At 34.7% G+C, this 21,589-nt stretch overlaps 1 protein-coding gene across 23 annotated transcripts in view; it reads left to right on the top strand.

Annotated features, from left to right (window-relative positions):
* The window catches only part of CCDC7 (coiled-coil domain containing 7), a 301,615-nt gene that overhangs the window by 198,621 nt on the left and 81,405 nt on the right, over nt 1–21,589 (top strand). For all 23 annotated transcript variants that reach the window (XM_042230493.2, XM_060397257.1, XM_042230489.2 and 20 more), the window contains 4 exons: nt 1,911–2,009; nt 10,808–10,924; nt 13,958–14,065; nt 20,679–20,762. In XM_042230493.2, the coding sequence (XP_042086427.1) occupies nt 1,911–2,009; nt 10,808–10,924; nt 13,958–14,065; nt 20,679–20,762 (408 nt within the window). The remainder of the gene's footprint in view (nt 1–1,910; nt 2,010–10,807; nt 10,925–13,957; nt 14,066–20,678; nt 20,763–21,589) is intronic.

Raw genomic sequence — 21,589 nt, 5'->3', positions numbered from 1 at the left:
CTAACTTTTGCACCTGATTCAGGTTTCTTTCTATTTCTTTCCTTATTTTGAAATTATTGCTTTTTAATCAGTTTAACTTTTAAACCCATTGTATATGTTGTTAAAAGTTTTAAAGTATTTTTAAATATGAATATCCTTAGTACAATAAAGTCTAATTACAACTTTTTAAGTGTTTGTATGCAGTAACAAGTCTTCCACATACTTTAAGGAAACCACTCTGATGATTTTATACTTAATTTCATAGTCCATTTTGAAAATGCACTATCAGTTAGGGGATGGGGTGGGCAAGGGCAGGATGGTTTGATCATTTGTTTAAATTGTGTGTATTTACTTGTAAAATTGGATGGAAACTTTAAGTTCTTGGTATACATAATAATCCAAGGATTTCACAGTCCAGCTGTTTTACTTTTTATTGGATTAAGAGCCTCTATAACTTGTAGCTGAAAAAATGGATAAGATGTCAGATGAAATCTTACACCTAAAGAAAAAGTTTAAATCTTATAAAACTCATCTCAAATTAAAACACTTGGAACTGGCAGAAAAGTGAGGCTTTGGAGTAAGAATATCATATAATGATTTTTAATTAATTTTCTCCAGTTCTTTAATATTTATTCAGTTGAAGACAGGAATATATGCTATATATGTATCATTTATACTTATATGCACACATATACTTAACAAATACATGTTTGTTTGTGTATGTATGTTCTCCATTAGGTGAAGTTGATTAACTATGATGTTTTTACCTTCTTAATTTCATTGAAGTTCTATGTTTATTTTATCATTTGTGAGAAAGGTATGTTAAATTCAACTACTGTGTTTATTTTTCCATTACTCTTTGTTCTGTCAATTTCAGTTTTATGTTTCTAAAGCTTTATTATATATAAAAATACAGATGCATGATCTATGTCATATATATAGGTGGTATATTACATATAAGTATGTATAATAAATATGCATATTTTCATTTGTTATTTGTTCTTAGTGAACTGAAATTCTGTCTTTATGATAGACATTTTGTAGTAATTTTTTGTACCTTTATTTTATCTGATGTTGGCATAGTATCTTTCTGTAACTATTTGCATAGAATGATTTTTTTATCCCTCTATTCTTAACCTTTTCATATTACGATTTAGTTGTATATAATTGCTAATTTTTATTTGGTTTTTGGATTTTTTTGTTTTTAAATATATTTCTCTATTTATTTAAACCTTCCCTAACTTTTTTCAGAATTTTTTTTTAATTTTACGTGTACACACTGCTGTATTTATTTATATTGGATCTTCATTGTTGCACTCGGGATTTTTCTAGTTGCAGAGAGCAGGAGCTACTCTCTCATTGTGGTGCATAGGCTTCTCTTTGTGATAGCTTCTCATTGCTGAGCACAGGCTCTAGGCACACAGGCTTCAGTAGTTGCAACTTGCTAGCTCTAGGGCATGCAGGCTTCAATAGTTGTGGTGCGTGGGCTTAGTTGCTCCGCCGTTTGTGAAATCTTCCTGGACCAGGGTTTGAACCAATGTCCCCTACATTGGCTGGCAGATTCTTATGCACTGTGCCACCAGGGAAATCCTAATTAGTTATTTTTTAATCCAGTATAAATCTTCTAAATTTTAAATATACTATTTATCATTTTTTTCCTCATCCATATCTGTTAAGAAAATATCACATTTAATTGTAAAATGTAAATACCTCATAAAACTATTCTTTTGAAAAGTCCCTCTACATTTCACATCTCTCTACACTTTACATACTTACTCTATAATTCACTATCTCAATAATGTGGTATTTGACTTTATTGTTTCAAACCATGAGAAGAAATATTCCTGGATAATTGAAGTGTGTTTGAATTACAGAAGATTTTCAGTAAATCCAGTTCTCTACTTAATGGATTAAAAACATCTTTCTTATAGCTCAGAAAGCAAGAGACGTATCATCTGAGGATGAAGTTGGATCAAAAAGCCAGTCTCAAACTGAGAAACTTAGAGCTGGCAAAATGGAAACCCTGAATAGTAAGTATGATAAATTTCAATATTAATTCATTTTTAATTAAAGTAAAAAGCAAAAAATGCTGTCTTAGGTTTGTGAATGTTTAATCATATCTTTTGTATACATCTGTTACATCAAATATATTTACTGTGTTTGGTTCTTCTTTAATTGAAGTTCTGTTTATTCTGTGTTAAATTTTCCTTCTAAGATTATGGATTTCTTTGTGTTTCCAGGTAGTTTTTTGCCAGATTGGTTTATATATTTGGAAGTGATGTTATTAAATGCGTATGAATTTATACTTGTTATATTTGCCTGGTAAACATGAGCCTTCATCTCTATAAAAGTATATTCTTTATCTCTAAGGATATATTTTTTGACTTAATATTTATTTTACCTTATAATAGTATAGCCACATTTGCTTTCTTATGATAAGTAGTTATCCAATCTCCTGTATACAGTCTTCTGTCTTCTGTAAACAGTTCAGACAGAAGTTTATGGTGTTTTGTATGATGTCAATAGTTTTTGTCATAATGATCCTAAACCAAAAGAAAAGCCAAACAGTTTGTTAATTGTGTACAAACAACTTAACACCTGCTGGATACTACATAACTTTTGTGGCAACATAAATTTTCATACGGTTGCTAAATCATATGGTAAAACTATTAACTTTGTAAACTGCCAAACCGTCCTCAAAGTGGCTGTAGTGTTTTGCTTTCCTCCCAGCTACAAATCAAATTTCCCATTGCTCCAAATTTCTGATATCATTTGTTGCTTTCAGCATTTGGATTTTAGCTATAGTTATGTAGTGATATCTCTTTTGGGTGTTAGTTCTAAAAGGTCTTGTAGGTCTTCATAGAACCGTTCAACTTCAACTTCTTCAGCGTTACTGGTTGGGGCATAGCCTGGGATTACTGTGATACTGAACGGTTTGCCTTGGAAATGAACGGAGATCATTCTGTCGTTTACGAGATTGCATCCAAGTACTGCATTTTGGACTCTTTTGTTGACCTTGATGGCTACTCCATTTCTTCTAAGGGATTGCTGCCCACAGTAGTAGATATAATGGTCATCTGACTTGAATTAACCCATTCAGTCCATTTTAGTTCACTGATTCCTAGAATGTTGACGGTCACTCTTTCATCTCCTGTTTGACCACTTCCAATTTGCCTTGATTCATGGACCTAACATTCCAGGTTCCTATGCAATATTGCTCTCTACAGCATCAGACCTTGCTTCTATCACCAGTCACATCCACAACTGGGTATTATATTTGCTTTGCACTCATCTCAGACGCTAGTAAAGTAATGCTTAAAATTCTCCAAGCCAGGCTTCAGCATTACATGAACCGTGAACTTCCAGATGTTCAAGCTGGTTTTTAGAAAAGGCAGAGGAACCAGAGACCAAATTGCCAACATCTGCTGGGTCATGGAAAAAGCAAGAGAGTTCCAGAAAAACATCTATTTCTGCTTTATTGACTATGCCAAAGCCTTTGACTATGTGGATCACAATCAACTGTGGAAAATTGTGAAAGAGATGGGAATACCAGACCACCTAACCTGCCTCTTGAGAAACCTATACTCAGGTCAGGAAGCAACAGTTAGAACTGGACATGGAACAACAGATGGGTTCCAAATATGAAAAGAAATACATCAAGGCTGTATATTGTTACCCTGCTTATTTAACTTATATGCAGAGTACATCATGAGAAATGCTGGGTTGGAAGAAGTACAAGCTGGAATCAAGATTGCTGGGAGAAATATCAATATCCTCAGATATGTATATGACACCACCCTTATGGCAGAAAGTGAAGAGGAACTAAAAGCCTCTTGATGAAAGTGAAAGAAGAGAGTGAAAAAGTTGGCTTAAAGCTCAACATTCAGAAAACTAAGATCATGGCATCTGGTCCCATCACTTGATGGGAAATAGATGGGGAAACAGTGGAAACAGTGTCAGACTTTATTTTTTGGGGTTCCAAAGTCACCACAGATGGTGTTTGCAGCCATGAAATTAAAAGACACTTACTCCTTGGGAGGAAAGTTATGACCAACCTAGACAGCATATTGAAAAGCAGATATTACTTTGCCAACAAAGGTCCGTCTAGTCAAAGCTATGGTTTTTCCAATGGTCATGTATGGATGTGAGAGTTGGACTGTGTAGAAAGCTGAGTGCCGAAGAATTGATGCTTTTGAACTGTGGTGTTGGAGAAGACTCTTGAGAGTTTCTTGGACCCCAAGGAGATCCAAACAGTCCATCCTAAAGGAGATCAGTCCTGGGTGTTCTTTGGAAGGACTGATGCTGAAGCTGAAACTTCAGTGCTTTGGCCACCTCATGCGAAGAGTTGACTCATTGGAAAAGACTCTGATGCTGGGAGGGATTGGAGGCAGGAGGAAAAGGGGATGACAGAGGATGAGATGGCTGGATGGCATCACCAACTCGATGGACGTGAGTTTGAGTGAACTCCGGGAATTGGTGATGGACAGGGAGGCCTGCCGTGCTGCAATTCAGGGGGTCGCAAAGAGTCGGAGACGACTGAGCGACTGAAGTGAACTGAACTGATGTAGCGATATCTCACTGTTCTTTTAACTTTCAATTCCTTTATGATAGAGAGAGAACATCTTTTCATATTCTTATTTGCCATCTAAATGACTTCCTTGATAAAATATCTGTTCACATTTTTGCCCATGTTATAATTGTGTTCTTTTCTAATTGTGGAGTTTTAAGAGTTTTGTATGTTTTAGATAAATCTTTTTCAGATATATGTTCTGGGAATATTTTTTCCCAGTTGTGACTTGTTTTATCACTCTCTTAACAGTGTCTTTCACAGAACATAAGTCATATGTATATTTTTCTTAATAAAGTCCAACTTATCAATTTTTTTTTTGGATTGTGCTTTTGGTGTTCTACCTGAAAAATCAACACCAAACTTGAGATCCCCAAAATGTGCATCTGTGTTACCTTCTAGGACATTTATAGGTTTGTATTTTACATTTAGGTCTATGATCCATTCTGTATTAATTCTCAGTAAGATGTGACATCTGTGTCTAGATTCACTTTTTTTTTTTTCTAATTTGCCCGTTCCGTTGTGTCAGTACTATTTGTTGAAAAAACAATCCTTTCTCCGTTGAAGAGCTTTTGCTTTTCTGTCAGAAATTATTGACTGTATTTGTATAGGTCTATATCTCTTTGTTCTGTTATCTTGACATATTTGACTGTTCTTTCACCAATTGTCTTATTTCTGTAGCTTTTAGTAAGTCTTGAAGTTGGGTGGCATCAGTCCTCTTACCTTGTTTTTCTTCAATATTGTGTCAGCTAACAAAGGTATTTTGCTTTTCCATATAAAGTTTAGAATCAGTTTATCAATATCCACAAAATAACTTGTTTGGATTTTGATTGGGATTGCACTGAATCAATTTGGAAAGAGCTGACAGTTTAACAATATTGAAACTTCCTATCCATGAAAATGGAAAAATCTCTACTTTAAATCTTTGATGACTCCTTTATATATGTTAGATTTCATCGCTGATGCTAATATGAATGGTATTGTGGTCAGTTTCAAATTTCACTTGTTCACAGCTGATATATGGGAAATCAGTTGACTTGTGTATATTAATGTGTATCTGGAAACCTTGCTATAGCCAGCGTATAATTCCAGGAGTGTTGTTGCTGTTATTCTTTAACAAGAAGAGTTTTGTGAAATTTTCTCAATTTATGTACTTTTTATGTCCTTTTCTTGATTTATTACATTAGCTGGGACTTTCACTATGATAGGGCTTCCCTGATAGCTCAGCTGGTAAAGAACCCTGGGTCAGGAAGATCCCCAGAGAAGGGATAGGCTACTCACTCCAGTATTTGGGGGCTTCCTTTGTGGCTCAGCTGGTAAAGAATCTGCCTGCAATACGGGAGACCTGGGTTTGATCCCTAGGTTGGGAAGATCCCCTGGTGAAGGAAAAGGCTACCCACTCCAGTATTCTGGCTTGGAGAATTCAATGGACTCTATAGTCCATGGAGTTGCAAAGAGGTGGACTCAACTGACTGACTTTCACCTTCACTTCACTATGATACTGGGTAGGAGTTGTGAGAGGAGACATCCTTGATTTATCCTGATATGATAATGATAGCATTTAGTTTTTCACTGTTAAGTGTGATGTTATCTATTGGGTTTGATAGATGTCATTTATCAAATTGAGGAAGTTCCCACTATTCTTGGCGTGCTTACAGTTTTTATCATGAACGGGGTTTAGATTTTTTAAAATAATTTTTCTGCATCTCTGATCAAATGATTTTTTTCTTTTGTCTGTTAATGTGATGAGCTACATTCAGTTCAGTTCAGTTCAGTTGCTCAGTCTTGTCCGACTCTTTGCGACCCATGAATTGCAGCACGCCAGGCCTCCCTGTCCATCACCAACTCCCGGAGTTCACTCAAACTCACATCCATCGAGTCAGTGATGCCGTCCAGTCATCTCATCCTCTGTCATCCCCTTTTCCTCCTGCCCCCAATCCCTCCCAGCATCAGAGTCTTTTCCAATGAGTCAACTCTTCACATGAGGTGGCCAAAGTACTGGAGTTTCAGCTTTAGCATCATTCCTTCCAAAGATATCCCAGGGCTGATCTCCTTCAGAATGGACTGGTTGGATCTCCTTGCAGTCCAGGGGACTCTAATGAGTCTTCTCCAACACAACAGTTCAAAAGTATCAATTCTTCGGTGCTCAGCTTTCTTCACAGTCCAACTGTGACATCCATGCATGACTACTGGAAAAACCATAGCCTTGACTAGATGGACCTTTGTTGGCAAAGTAATGTCTCTGCTTTTCAATATGCTGTCTCGGTTGGTCATAACTTTCCTTCCAAGGAGTAAGCGTCTTTTAATTTCATGGCTGCAGTCACCATCTGCAGTGATTTTGGAGCCCCCCCCCAACAAAAAGTCTGACACTGTTTCCACTGTTTCCCCATCTATTTCCCATCAAGTGATGGGACCAGATGCCATGATCTTAGTTTTCTGAATGTTGAGCTTTAAGCCAACTTTTTCACTCTCCTCTTTCACCTTCATCAAGAGGCTTTTATGTTCCTCTTCACTTTCTGCCATAAGGGTGGTGTCATCTGCATATCTGAGGTTGTTGATATTTCTCCCAGCAATCTTGATTCCAGCTTGTACTTCTTCCAGCCCAGCATTTCTCATGATGTACTCTGCATAGAAGTTAAATAAGCAGGGTGACAATATACAGCCTTGACATACTCCTTTTCCTATTTGGAACCAGTCTGTTATTCCATGTCCAGTTCTAACTGTTGCTTCCTGCATATAGGTTTCTCAAGAGGCAGGTCAGGTGGTCTGGTATTCCCATCTCTTGAAGAATTTTCCACAGTTTATTATGATCCACACAGTTAAAGTCTTTGGCATAGTCAATAAGGCAGAATTAGATGTTTTTCTGGAACTCTCTTGCTTTTTCGATGATCCAGCAGATGTTGGCAATTTGATCTCTGGTTCCTCTGTCTTTTCTAAAACTGCTACATTAATTGATTTTACATATTGAGTCAGCATTACATCAGTTCTAATGAGGTGGATGAAACTGGAGCCTATTATACAGAGTGAAGTAAGCCAGAAAGAAAAACACCAATACAGTATATTAACGCATATATAAGGAGTATAGAAAGATGGTAACGATAACCCTGTATGCGAGACAGCAAAAGAGACACAGATGTATAGAACAGTCTTTTGGACTCTGTGGGAGAGAGCCAGGGTAAGATGATTTGGGAGAATGGCATTGAAACATGTATATTATCATATGTGAAACAAATCACCAGTCCAGGTTTGATTCATGAGACAGGGTGCTCGGGGCTGGTGCACTGGGATGACCCAGAGGGATGGGATGGGGAGGGAGGTGAGAGGGGGGTTCAGGATGAGGAACACATGTACACCTGTGGCAGATTCATGTCAATGTATGGCAAAACCACTACAATATTGTAAAGTAATTAGCCTCCAATTAAAATAAATAAATATATATTTTTTTAAAAAAAGAAGTGTTTCCTTTTGTATTTTGTGGGAGAGTTTAAGAATAGTTCCTATTAATTCTTCTTTAAATGTTTGGTAAAATTCATCAATGAAGTCATCTCTGGTCCTGGACTTTTGTTGTTGTTCTTGGTAGGTTTTTGATCACTGCCTAGTCTCCTTTGTTACTTGTCTGTTCAGTCTTTCTGTTTCCTCATGATTCAGTCTTGGTAGGCTGGATGTTTCTAGGAATTTATTCCTTTGCTCCTAGTTGTTCAATATGTTGGTGCATACTTGTTCATAATGGTCCCTTATAGCATATTTATTTCTGTGGTGTTAGTTGTAATGTTTTCTCTTCTGCTTCTCATTTTCTTTGCATCTTTATTTCTTAGACAGTCTAGCTAAAAGTTTGTCAATTTCTGTTTGTCTTTTCCAAAAATCACCTTAGTTTTATCATATCTTTCTTAACTGTTTTTCTGTCCCCTATTTCATTTATTTCTGCTCTCATCTTTATTATTTCCTACTTGTGATAACATTGACATTAATTTGTTATTATTCTTTTGTTCCTTATGGTCTTTGAGATATTTCTTCTCTTTTAATCTAGGTGTGTATTACTATAAACTACCCTCTTGGATACTGTTTTTGTACATCCTATATGTTTGAGTATATTGTGTTTCCATTTTTCTTCTCTGGAGATATTTTCTAATTTCCCTTTTGATTTCTTCTTTGATCCAGAGGTTGTTCAAGATTGTGTTGTTTAGTTTCCATGTGTTTGTGAATTTTTCATTTTTCTTCCATTATTTATTCATAGTTTTTTTTCCACTGTGGTTAGAAAAGATACTTGAAATGATTTTAATTTTAAACACATTAACATTTGTTTTGTGACCTGGAATGTGATCTGTCCTGAAGAAGAATGCTGATGAAGAATGTATATTTTACTGCTCTTGAGTGGAATGCTCTGTAGATATCTCAAGTCCATTTGCATTCAAATAATTCAAGCCCTCTGTTTCTTTACTGATTTTACTTATCTTTACTGAGTCTTCGTTACATATTTTTTGTCTGAATGATCTATCCATTATTGTAAATGGAATATTAACATCTCCTTCTATTCTTGATGTGCCATCTATTTCTCCCTTCAGATCTGTCAGTGTTTGGTTTATATATTCAAGTGAGCCATTATTGGATGCGTAAATTTGTAAGTGTTATATCCTGTTGAATTGATTCTTTCATCAAAATGATGAAAGGAACTTCATCATTGTAATGACCTTCTTTGTGTCTTGGGGCAGCTTTCTATTTGTCTTTTTTGTCTAATATAGCCACCTCTGATCTCTTTTGGTTACCATTTTCTTGAAATATCTTTTTCTATCCCTTCACTTTCAGCCTCCGTGTGTCCTTATATCTAAAGTTGATCTTTTATTAATAGCATGTAATTGCATATTGTTGGAGAAGGAAATGGCAACCCACTGCAGTGTTTTTGCCTGGAGAATCCCAGGGACGGGGGAGCCTGGTGGGCTGCTGTCTATGGGGTTGCACAGAGTCGGACATGACTGAAGCGACTTAACAGCACTAGCAGCAGCAGCATGAAATTACATCTTATTTTTTCATTCATTCTCCAATCTTTTTTGAGTGTAATTTATTTATATTTGAAGTAGTTCTTGATTGTTAATGACTTTGTATTGCCATTTTATTTTGTCACTTTTGTAGTTCTAAGTTTTCTGCTTAGAAATCCATTGTAGTCTTACTGAATTTCTCTTGCGTGAAATAAGTTACTTTTCCTGCTTTCAAAATTCTTTCTTTGTCTTTGACCTTTGACAATTTAAGTGTATGTCTCAGTGTAGATCTTTGTGTAGATCTCTTTGTGTATCTCTCAGTGTAGATCTCTCAATCTATTTGGACTACTTTGGGGTCCATAAGTTTGTATGTCCACTTCCTTCCTCAGTTTTGGGAATTTTGCAGCCATTATTTCTTTTAAAATGCTTTCTGTCCTTTTCTTATTCTCTTCTTCTTCTGGAATAACTATCTGGCATATATTTGTTTGATGGCATCCCATTTGTCCTGTAGACTTTTTTTCACTCTTTTTCATTCTTCTTTTTTTTTGTTGTTCTACTTGGTAATTTCAAATTACCTGTCTTTGAGATCACTGATTATTTTTCCTCTGCTTGATCATGTGTGCTACTAAAAAGCTCTCTGTTAAATTCTTTAGTCATTGTGTTCTTCAGCCCCAAAATTTGTTTGGTTTTTTTATGTTTTCTGTCTCTTGTTAACTTTCTCATTTTGTATATGTATTGTTTTCCTGATTTTATTTAGTTTTCTATTTTTGTTCTCTTGTGTGGTTAAGATTACAATTTTTATTTTTTTGCCATATAAAAACTTTTATGACAAATCTATATGTTTAATCATATAAGAAATAGCTGAAAATGATCACAATTGCTGATCTATATATTTATCATACCAACTTTACCAGAACTAGGTAATTGTTAAAATGATAATGATTCACATTCTGATCTTATTTATAATTTTAATGGGGATATCTTTTGATGCTTCAACATAAATCAAGTTATTAGCTGTTGGATTGACACAGAAATATATTCTATATTAAGACAATGATGTCTAGGAGTAAATCTGTAATTCTTATTTTTCAGAGTTTTATCAAGAGTAAGAAATTGAAATCTATTAAATGAACTGCTAACATTTATTGAGTAATCATTTTTCTCTTCTTATTGATGTAAGAATATTTTCCTAAACTCCAGACATTATAATCTCCTTGGAATTAAGCCATAATATATAGGTTTCAATAGTGTTTCTGTATTTAATTAAACGTTTTCTTCATATTGGTAGATCAAGATGTGGATGAACTCTCAGATGAGAAATTTTCACTTGATGATCTAGTAGGAACTAAAGGATACAAGGATAACACTCAACTAAGTGGAGTTTACCAGCCTCAGATATTGAGAAGTATGAATTACATTGATATACATATTTTAAAAGTCATCATAAAATACTTGACAGTTTAAAATTACATTGTAATGTGCACCAATTTTATGTTAGTTGAACTTTTTCCTTAGAGTGGATATTTTAAAACATAATTTACCAGAAATTGAAGTTCTACAGAACTAGTAAATGCTGTAATGCTATTAGCACCCCTCATTTCTTGGCATTTTTAATATTCTAATTATTATAGTTTATTTCTTAAATTTGTTGAGCAAGTAACAGTCTTTTTCTTTGGAATAGTGTTTCATAGAGAACAAGTTTAGGAGACATTTTTCTAGGAAACTTATGGAATTGTTGCAGTTATTTCATTTTTAACAACGTGACATTTACCCAGCATTTACATTTCAGTTCTTATCAAGAATCATTATCTGCTAAAGCATATTTGTTGTTATCCAATAGAGCTATTCTTAATATTGTTACATAGTTTCAAGAAGGGAAAAGAAATGTTTGTTTTTTATCTATTGGACACTACTCTTGATATTTTATATTTTCTACTACAACTCTTTAGTAGTGTATTTTTGGGTGTATATTTTAAGTAAATTTATCTATTTTTATGTTTGCTTCAAAAATGGATTTCTAGAAAAATGCACATTACTAGAAAGATTGTTGTTCAGTCAGCAAGTTGTGTCCAACCATATGCGACTCCATGAACAGCAGCATACCAGGCTCCTCAGTCCTTCACTATCTCCCTGAGTTTCTTCAAACTCATGTCCATTAGAAAGACTGGAAATTGTTTATTTGGACTTTTGACTTGGTATAACAGAAAATTTGATTTATATTTGTGCTTCTTAAGAATCAGATAAAACCTAGGTCCACAATTTATTTGATGGAAGTTGTTGGTTCATGTATTGCTGAAGCCTCGCCTGGAGGATTTTGAGCATAACCTTACTACCATCTGAAATGAGGGCAATTGTACAGTAGTTTGAACATTTCTTCATATTGCCCTTCTTTGGGATTGGAATGAAAGCTGACCTTTTCCAGTGCTGTGGCCACTGCTGAGTTTTCCAAATTTGCTGGCATATTGAGTGCAACACTTTATCAGCATCATCTTTTAGGATTTTCAATAGCTCAGCACTATTACCTCATAATAAGGCCCACTCCACACTCCAAGATGTCTGGCTCTAATTGAGTGACCACACCTTCATGGTTATCAAGGTCATTAAGACCTTTTCTGTAAAGTTCTTCTGTGTATTCTTGCCACCTCTTCTTAATCTCTTCTACTTTTGTTAGAATTTCTAACAATTCCATCTCTAAGAATTTTCCACAGTTTCACTTTCATTTACTTCTGTTAGGTCCTTACTGTTTCAGTCCTTTATGATTTCCATCCTTGCATGAGATGTTCCCTTTATATGTTCAGCTTTCTTGAGATCTCTAATCTTTCCCATTTTGTTGTTTTTTTCTCTCTTTCTCTGCATTGTTCATTTTAAAAGACATTCTTGTCCCTCCTTACTATTCTCTGTAATTCTTCATTCAGTTGGGTATATCTTTCCCTTTCTCCCTTGCCTTTCACTTCTCTTCTTTCCTCAGCTATTTGTATATCCTCTTAAGACAACCATTTTGCCTTCTTGCATTTCTTTTTCTTTGGGATAGTTTTAGCCATTTGTACAGGATTGTCTCTTGTACAGTGTCATAATTCTCCATCCATAGTTGTTCTCTCTGTCTATCAGATCTAATCCCTTGAATCTATTTGACACTTCCACTGTATAGTCATAAGGGATTCAATTTAGGTCATACCTGAATAGCCTAGTGGTTTTCCCTACTTTCTTCAATTTAAGCCTGAATTTTGCCATAAGAAGCTGATATCTGAGCCTTAGTCAGTTCCTGGTCTTGTTTTTGCTGACTATATAGAGCTTCTCCATATTTGGCTGCAAATAATATAATCAATCTGATTTGGGTATTGACCATTTAGTGATGTCCATATATAGAATCATCTCTTGTGTTGTTGGAAAGAAGTGTTTGGTATAATCAGTGTGTTCTCTTGGCAAAATTCTGTTAGCCTTTGCCCTGCTTCTACTCCAAGGCCAAACTTGCCCTTTATTCCAGGTATCTCTTGACTTCCTCCTTTTGCATTTCAATCCCCTCTGATGAAAAGGACGTCTTGTTTTGGTGTTAGCTGTAGAAGGTCTTATAGGTCTTGAACCAGTCAACTTCAGCTTCTTCAGCATTAGTGTTTGGGACATAATCTTGGATTACTGTGATGCTGAATATCTTCCTTGGGAAATGAACTGAGATCATTCTGTCATTTTTGAGTTTGCACCCAAGTACTGCATTTAAGATTCTCTTGTTAACGATGAGGACTACTCTTTTTCTTCTAAGGGATTCTTGCCCACAGTAGTAGATATAATGGTCATCTGAGTTAAATTCTCCCATTCCCTTCCATTTTAGCTCACTAAATCAAACAACATCTTTGATTCCTAAGATGCTGATGTTCACTCCTGCCATCTCCTGCTTGACCAGGTCCAATTTACTTTGATTCACAGACCTAACATTCCAGATTGCTATGCAGTATTCCCCTTTGCAGCATTGGACTTTACTTTTACCATCAAACATATCCACAATTGGGTATCATTTCCACTTTGGTCCCGACACTTCATTCTTTCTGGAACTATTAGTAATTGCCTTCTGCTCTTCCCTAGTATCATATTGGACGCCTTCCAACCTGGAGGATTCACCTTCTAGTGTCATATATTTTTGCCTTTCCATATTGTTCATGGGTTTCTCGCAGCAAGAATACTAGTGTGGTTTGCCATTCCCTCCTCCAGTAGACCACACATTTTGTCAGCAGAACTCTTCACTGTGACCTGTCCATCTTGAGTAGCCCTGCATAGTCTAACTCAGAGCTTCACTGAGTTATGCGAGCCTCTTTGCCACAAGGTTGTGAGCCATGAAGGGGAAGTGTAAGGTGACATCTCTCTAATTAACTTTATGTAGTATAATTTTACCCTCACAAAATATTAGTTATGTATCAACTAATCTGGCAATCTATTATTCTTACAGTTAAAAGGGAAACAACCACAGAACATCCAGATATAGCAGAGAATCTCCCAGAAATGAATCTATCAATAGATGACTTAATATTTCAATTAGATTTAAACAAAGTAATAGGTAAGTAGAGATTTATAATGTTTGGATACAATAGAGGACACATTCTAAGAGTTAAAGCATTTCTGCTGTATTGTACAGTTATTAAAATAAGAAATTCAAACATAAGGTAACCTTTCTCAGTTTAATAAACAGTCAGCCCTCTGTATCCATGGGTTTCACATCTACAGATTCAGCTGACTACAGATCAGAAATATTCAGAAGAAAATTTTTCAGAAAGTTCCAAAACTCAATGGTTTATGCACTGGCAATGGTTTAGGTAGCATTTACAACTATGTATATAGCATTTTTATTGTATTAGGTATTATAAGTAATCTAGAGATGATTTAAAGTATATAGGAGAGTGTTCATAGGTTACAGGAAAATATTGCACCATTTTATTCAAGAGACTTGAGCATCTTCAGGATTTGGTGTCCACAGGGGATTCTGAGAGCCGTCCTCTGTGGATACCAAGGGAAAGCTGTAATAATTTTGTTCTTTTATTAAACAGTCTATGTATCAGTTAACATGTATCTTTAAAAGAATTTGTCATCTGCTTATTACTTCACCAAACAAACATTAATTAAGTAATGCTTAAGAGTTTATCTGCTCATGAAAAAAAAAAGATTTTTCCCTATATTGTGAATTTTCATGATATAAACTAGATGCTATATGATCAGTTCTTTAGAAAACACAGTTTTTTTACTTATATCATCTGTTGTGATAACAAGACAATGAAAAAATACAACTATCACTAGATAGGCAATAAGTCTACTTTGTGACCTTTGTATCACAAAGTTGGCAAATGTCTAATAGTTAAAAAACCTATGCTAAGAAAGTCCCTGGTAACCTAGTGGTTAGGATTCTGGACTTTAACTGTCACGGGCCAGGTTCAGTCCCTGGTCAGAGAACTGGGATCCCACAAGTTGTGTGGCACAGCCAAAAACAAAACCTATGCTAAAGCTCGTGTGGCCAAGTGACTAAGTACTTAACTAATTTCTAATAAGATAATTTTAAGTGTAAATTGGCAGCTTCTTAACAACCATTTTAAGGTAGATGTCAGCAAAATGACAGACTAGGAGACTCCAAGCTTTTAATCCCTGACAGAAACAATGAAAAAGAATGAGGAAGGGGAAAGGCAGAAAACCATTAGAACTAACTTTGTCAGAACTTTCGGAAACAATAAAATATTTACAGTAACAAGAGGATTCCCCAGTTAAGAAAAAGTCATCTTCGAAATGGTCAGAAAATTTTGTAGAAATATGAAGTGCCCAGCACAAAACCAACCACAAAGAATAGGAGAGCTTCTAGGATTAACAAGATTACCATTCAGCTCAGTTCAGTTCAGTCGCTCAGTCGTGTCCAACTCTTTGTGACCCCATGAATTGCAGCATGCCAGGCCTCCCTGTCCATCACCAACTCCCAGAGTTCACTCAGACTCATGTCCATCGAGTCAGTGATGCCATCCAGCCATCTCATCTTCTGTCGTCCCCTTCTCCTCCTGCCCCCAATCCCTCCCAGCATCAGAGTCTTTTCCAATGAGTCAACTCTTCGCATGAGGTGGCCGAAGTACTGGAGTTTCAGCTTTAGCATCATTCCTTCCAAAGAAATCCCAGGGCTGATCTCCTTCAGAATGGACTGGTTGGATCTCCTTGCAGTCCAAGGGACTCTCAAGAGTCTTCTCCAACACCACAGTTCAAAAGCACCAATTCTTCGGCGCTCAGCCTTCTTCATAGTCCAACTCTCACATCCATACATGACCACAGGAAAAACCATAGCCTTGACTAGACAGACCTGCTCTATAGAAAATGCTAAGGGGAATCCTTGAGGTTGATGTGAAACAATGTTATACAGTAACTTGAAGCTATATGAAGAAATGAAGATCTCCAGTATAGATAAGTACATCTCAAATATAAAAGCCAGTATTATTGTAGTTTTAGTTTGTAGCTCTACTTTTAATTTCATATAATAGTTTTAGGAAAAATATATAAAAGTAATGATAAATCTGTATTATTGGGCACACAGTGTATAAAGATATGCTTCATAACATCAGTATCAAAAAAGGATTGAGGCATATAGAAGTACAGCTTTTGGATGTTATTGAAGTTGAGTTGGCATCAATTTAAATTAGATTTTTATAACTTTAAGATGTTATGCATAATTCTCTTGGTAACAAAAAGGAAAATATATATAGAGTATGCACAAAGGAAATGAGAAAGGAAATAAAACTAGTCCCTTAAACTATCAGTTGAACATGAAAGAAGGCAGTATTAGAGGAAATGAGGAACCAAAAAATGTAAGAAATACAGAGAACAAATATAAACATGGCAGAAGTAAGTTATTTCCTTTTCATTAATTACCATAAATGTAAATGATTAAGCTTTCTAAACAAAAGACAGAGATTGAAAAAATGAAAAAAGAATTATCCAACTATATGCTGCCCATAAGAGGCTCATATTATATCAACAAAATTAATAAAACTTTAACTAGACTGATGAAGAATAAAGAAAGAAGACTCAAGCTATTAAATCAGACTAGAACCTGGGAATATTACTACCAACTTTACAGGAATAAAAAGCATTATAGGAAAACATTGCCACATTATTGAATAGAGAAAAAAGTCATTAAACTTCAATAAAACTTTGCTCATAGTATATTTTTGACACTTATCTTTTAAAAACTACAAATAAATTTCAGCAATTTAATAGTAAAATATTTCCTTCAATATTAGGAATGAGACATATGTTTGTTATCACTATTTCTATTCATTTTTGTACTGGCAACCATAGATATTACAAAAAATTAATAATGCAAGTTGTAAGTATTTAAAGAAATCTCATAAATTTCAGACAATGTAACTACGGAGGTATGTTATCTAAAAGAATCTGTAGTTTACAGATAAACTCTTGTATCAGCTGTATTTATTTAAATTACTGAATATAGAGTAAAACTGTAGACAACTCAATTCTATTTCTATATACCAAGAACAAAAAGTTGAAAATGAACATTTTTTAGGGATGATGAAATTTATTTTAGTAGTAAAACAAATACAGTATCTAGGAGTAATTATTTTTTAAAGATTTGCAAAACTTCTTACCAGTTGAACATGTAAAAATCTTGGAAGTCCTCATTCCCATACTCCAAACCAAAAAAAGCTAAAGAATCTTTAAGTCAACAACCTTTCTCAGTTCCATCAAAGAATTGAGGTTAGAGAGCAAATTTCTCCTCTCAAACTGAGGAGATAGATGGATACTGGAAATTACATATTTTTAGAAACAAACTTACACTGGAGCCAGCAACTAGTAGGAAAACTTAAAGAGTAATTCAGTAATTGTTGGAAACTGGACATGAACTAGGTTGAGCAATAAAAAAGTTCTCAACACAACCTTGGATATACCATACACTTTCAGGTACCTTGGGTAAATATCAGAAATAAAATCTACTCATGCATTCAGCAAAAGGGAGAAAAGTGAACATCTAAAATTGCATTCTTCTTAACACAGGCCTAACTTTAAGAAAAACTACTTACTGGAACCTGACAGATGTCCAGAAAAAGAAATGCCAGAATCTAACCTCTTGAACTTTCAGCATCAAGGAAGGCAGATATTCAAGTCCAGTCCTCTTTAGCCTTTCTGTTTTACCTAATTCAGTAAACATGCTGAAAAGCAATTTTGAAAGTCACAGCCCAGAGGAAAGTGTAAATAAAAGACTGAGAACTAATCATAGGTTTATAGAATGCTTTCCCTCTCTCTCATACCTTACAACTACTTCACTAAGGCCCCTGGATAATAACAGAGGGTTACCAATGGAAAAACTGCAGTGCTCAGGGCCCGTTAAAAAAGTATTCCGTAGGGAAAACCAAAAACCACAGAGGAGACCAGAAAAGGAAAATAAAAGAAATTTTAGCCTATGACACCTGCTGAACTCCTCTCCAGATGAACATAAAACATCATAATAAAAACCTATATACTTCAGTTATTTCACCTGATACATCATGTCTGGCTTTAAAATAGTATATGGCATGCTAAAAGAGCAAAACATGCGAGCTGGACACAAAGCAATCATCAAGACCAGATGAAAATATAGCAGAAATTTTGGAATTATCAAACTGGGAATTTAAATTAACTATGACTAATATAATAAGGGCCCTGGCAGAAATGCAGTAATGAAAGAATATATAGGTAATATATGCATAGAGTAATTCTCTAAGAAATAATCAAAATAAATGCTAGAAATCAAAAGCACTGTAACAGAAATTAAGAATGTATCTAAGTGACTAATAAAAATTTGAAAATGGTACAGTCTTATTAGTTATCTGAAAATTGGAGTTAAATTCATGAGGATTTTATGATATACCATCACTGAGTTTAAATCAAAGAATGACAGAATCAAGTCATGATAATATTGTAGAGCAACTAGAACTTTCAGAAACTGCTGGTAGCAGTATAAATTAGTATACACACTCTGGAAAACTGGCATTTCTACTCTATTGGAAACTCCAATAAGATTGATGGCTGACTTTTCATCAGAGACTATGGAGAACAAAACACAATCAAATGACCAAAATGCAAAAGGAAAAAAGTGATCAACCCCAAATTTTATATCCAGCCAAATTACCTCTCAAAAAATAAAAATAAGGAGATTTTAAAACATAAAAAGCTGTGAAAATTCATTGCTAGCAGATTCACTTTATGAAAAGTACAAAAGAAAGTTCTTCAGGCTGAAAGCAAGTGACCTCAGACAGTAATCTGAACCCCATAAAAAAGAGACTGGGTTAAACTAATTCTGTAATTATAAAAGATAGTATTAAAACATATACATAAATAATAATTAATCATAATTTTAAGAAAGCAATGACTATATAGGTTATGGATTATTATATTTATAATATATATAACAATGGTACAAAATATAGAGGGAATAATGCTATATAAGGATAGCATTTCTATACCTCACTGTAATTACTAGAATTTACTTAGCATAATTCTGATGTAAATTCTTTTATTGTGAAAAAATGGATCTATCTATAACATTGTGTGTTTAACGTTTATGATATGTTGATACATTTGTACATTGCAATATGATGACCACCCAAGTGTTAGCTAACACTTCCCTCATGTCATATAATTATCATTTTTTTCGTAAGAACACTGTCTAGTCTCTTCTAAAATTAATTGTGGTGATGGTCATATAACTCTGAATATATTTTTTAAAACATTGAAATGAATACTTTAAATGGTCAAATTGTATAATATGTTATATATTTTTAAAAACTAACTCAATGAATGTCAAGAAGAATAGAATTAAAAAAGGATTTGAAAAGTGGGAGGATATGATAAAAGAGAAAACTCTCACTTTTCTAGGTTATACATTTCTCTAGCATATGTCTTTTAATAACTTAACCTTTCCTCAAATGCTATCCTCATTTTCTCTTACTTATCTAAGGAATCTGCTTCCTTAATGCAAATGAGCAAGTCCTTGTTGCATATACCATTTGGAGAGAGAACCAGAGAAATTAAAATGTATCTGCTAATACTCCCAGTTTCATTCTGCTATATATCTTATTACTTTCACAAAATGTTGTTAATTATTGAAAATTTGTTCTGCCTAACCAGACACACTTTTTTCATTTTGTCAATGGTGCTGCAGCAGGTAACCACCTCTACACAAATAGCACAACCTTTTTAATACTTACTGGTTCATACATTTCTCCAAATAGAGACTTCCATCTGAGCATCTTAGTCATAACAGGTTTCTAACTTCAGGTACACACTCTGCTAGAAACTAATTAGCTACAGTATTTTAAATCCAGTAGTTGATCATTCCTAATTATTCCTTTCAATATAAACTCTCCTTTAATGTTAACGTATTTTTCTCATAATTGGACCTAGTTGCCGTTTAAATCAAGCAAAAATTTCAAATGGCATAAAACTCAAATGAAAAGAGACCCAGTCTCAATCCAGGTACTTCTACAAGTTTAACCATTTCTTCCTCCAGGCTACCAGGTCTACATGCTAAAGGGACCTAGGAGAGCACATTTTTTCAGTCTACAACATATTCTGATATTCTTTTACATCACTGATGCCTACTTTGTTTACACTTAAGTAACATAAAAGGGGCATTAAAATATTCCTGGAAAGTCCAAGAATTTCTGCCCCATGGTAAATTTCCATGGAGACCCTAGTTTGCAACATAGCCTGAGGAAAAAAAATGTTGTCTTCCACATCACTGGTATATATGCCTATAGTATGATTTTGATTTTAATTTAAACTTAACAGTTGATTATTATCATAACCTCTCCAGGATATTTTAATTTAGTTTAAGAGATAGCATGGTATGGAAAAAGCACTGGTTAAAGGCACAAGGTTGTGCATCAGGTTTTTCATTATCTGGATACACAGTCTTGGTCAAATTGTTAATGTCTCTAAGTCTCAATATATGGAGACTTAATGATTGCTAACAGCCATTCTAAGGTTTAATGACTCTGCAACCAAGATATTCCATTATAATGCATATTTATTAATAACTAGGCTAATTAAGATAGTACCACACAGGAACACACATACATACAGACAAAGAGAAACACTCGTATGTTAGGGTTACTTTACAAAGTGTTTTGTTATGTTTATTTCCATAGAAATTGATCTAGAACACTTGAAAGATACTGTTGAAAGACGTATACGGAGAGTGGAAAATAAGACCCTAGCAAAGGGTCTCCCTGGTAAGTCTAATCTTTCCAAGTCTGATCTTTATCATTTCTTTACCTTTTTTGGAGTTTGAGTATGAATTTTTGATGATAAGAGTACTTGTATGTTGTTATTATATAGGTAAAATCTTCATGAATATTCTCATAATTAGTTGTACTATGGTATTTACTAGAAATCTAAGTTAGCTAGATATGATTTATGAAAAGGATCCATTTAAAAATTAAACCATAAAATGAAATGCTGTAATGAACTTGGAATATTCTTGGTACATCCTGGCTTTCCTGATAGCTCAGACAGTAAAGCATCTGCCTGCAATGCAGGAGACCCAGGTTCAATCCCTGGGTTGGGAAGATCCCCTGGAGAAGAAAATGGCAACCCACTCCAGTATTCCTGCCTGGAAGATTCCATGGATGGTGGAGCCTGGTAGGCTACAGTCCATGGGATTGCAAAGAGTCAGACACGACTAAGCCACTTCACTTCAAGTGTATTTAATTCTATTCTAATCTCTTTCTAGCTTAGAAAAGGAGACAGTCTTCTTGATGAATGTGATAATAACAAGGTGAATTTAACACAGATTTAATTCATTGGTTACCATTTCTCTCTATTTGATGGAACTCTCAGGTGTATTAGCCTTCTCATCTGTGATAGAGTCATTAGTTGTGTTATGTAGTTCAGAGATTATGCTACAGTCTTTACTCTTGTAAAAGTGATAGACACACTGCCGTTTGATTTTGGGGGAAGAACTGATATTGAAGCTGAAACTCCAATACTTTGGCCACCTGATGTGAAGAACTGACTCGTTGGAAAAGACCCTAATGCTGGGAAAAATTGAAGGCAGGAG

Source organism: Ovis aries, chromosome 13, assembly GCF_016772045.2.
Source record: "Ovis aries strain OAR_USU_Benz2616 breed Rambouillet chromosome 13, ARS-UI_Ramb_v3.0, whole genome shotgun sequence".
NCBI classification, from domain to species: domain Eukaryota; kingdom Metazoa; phylum Chordata; class Mammalia; order Artiodactyla; family Bovidae; genus Ovis; species Ovis aries.
The sequence above is the reverse complement of the archived record's forward strand: the minus strand, read 5'-3'. Positions and strand labels throughout refer to the sequence as shown.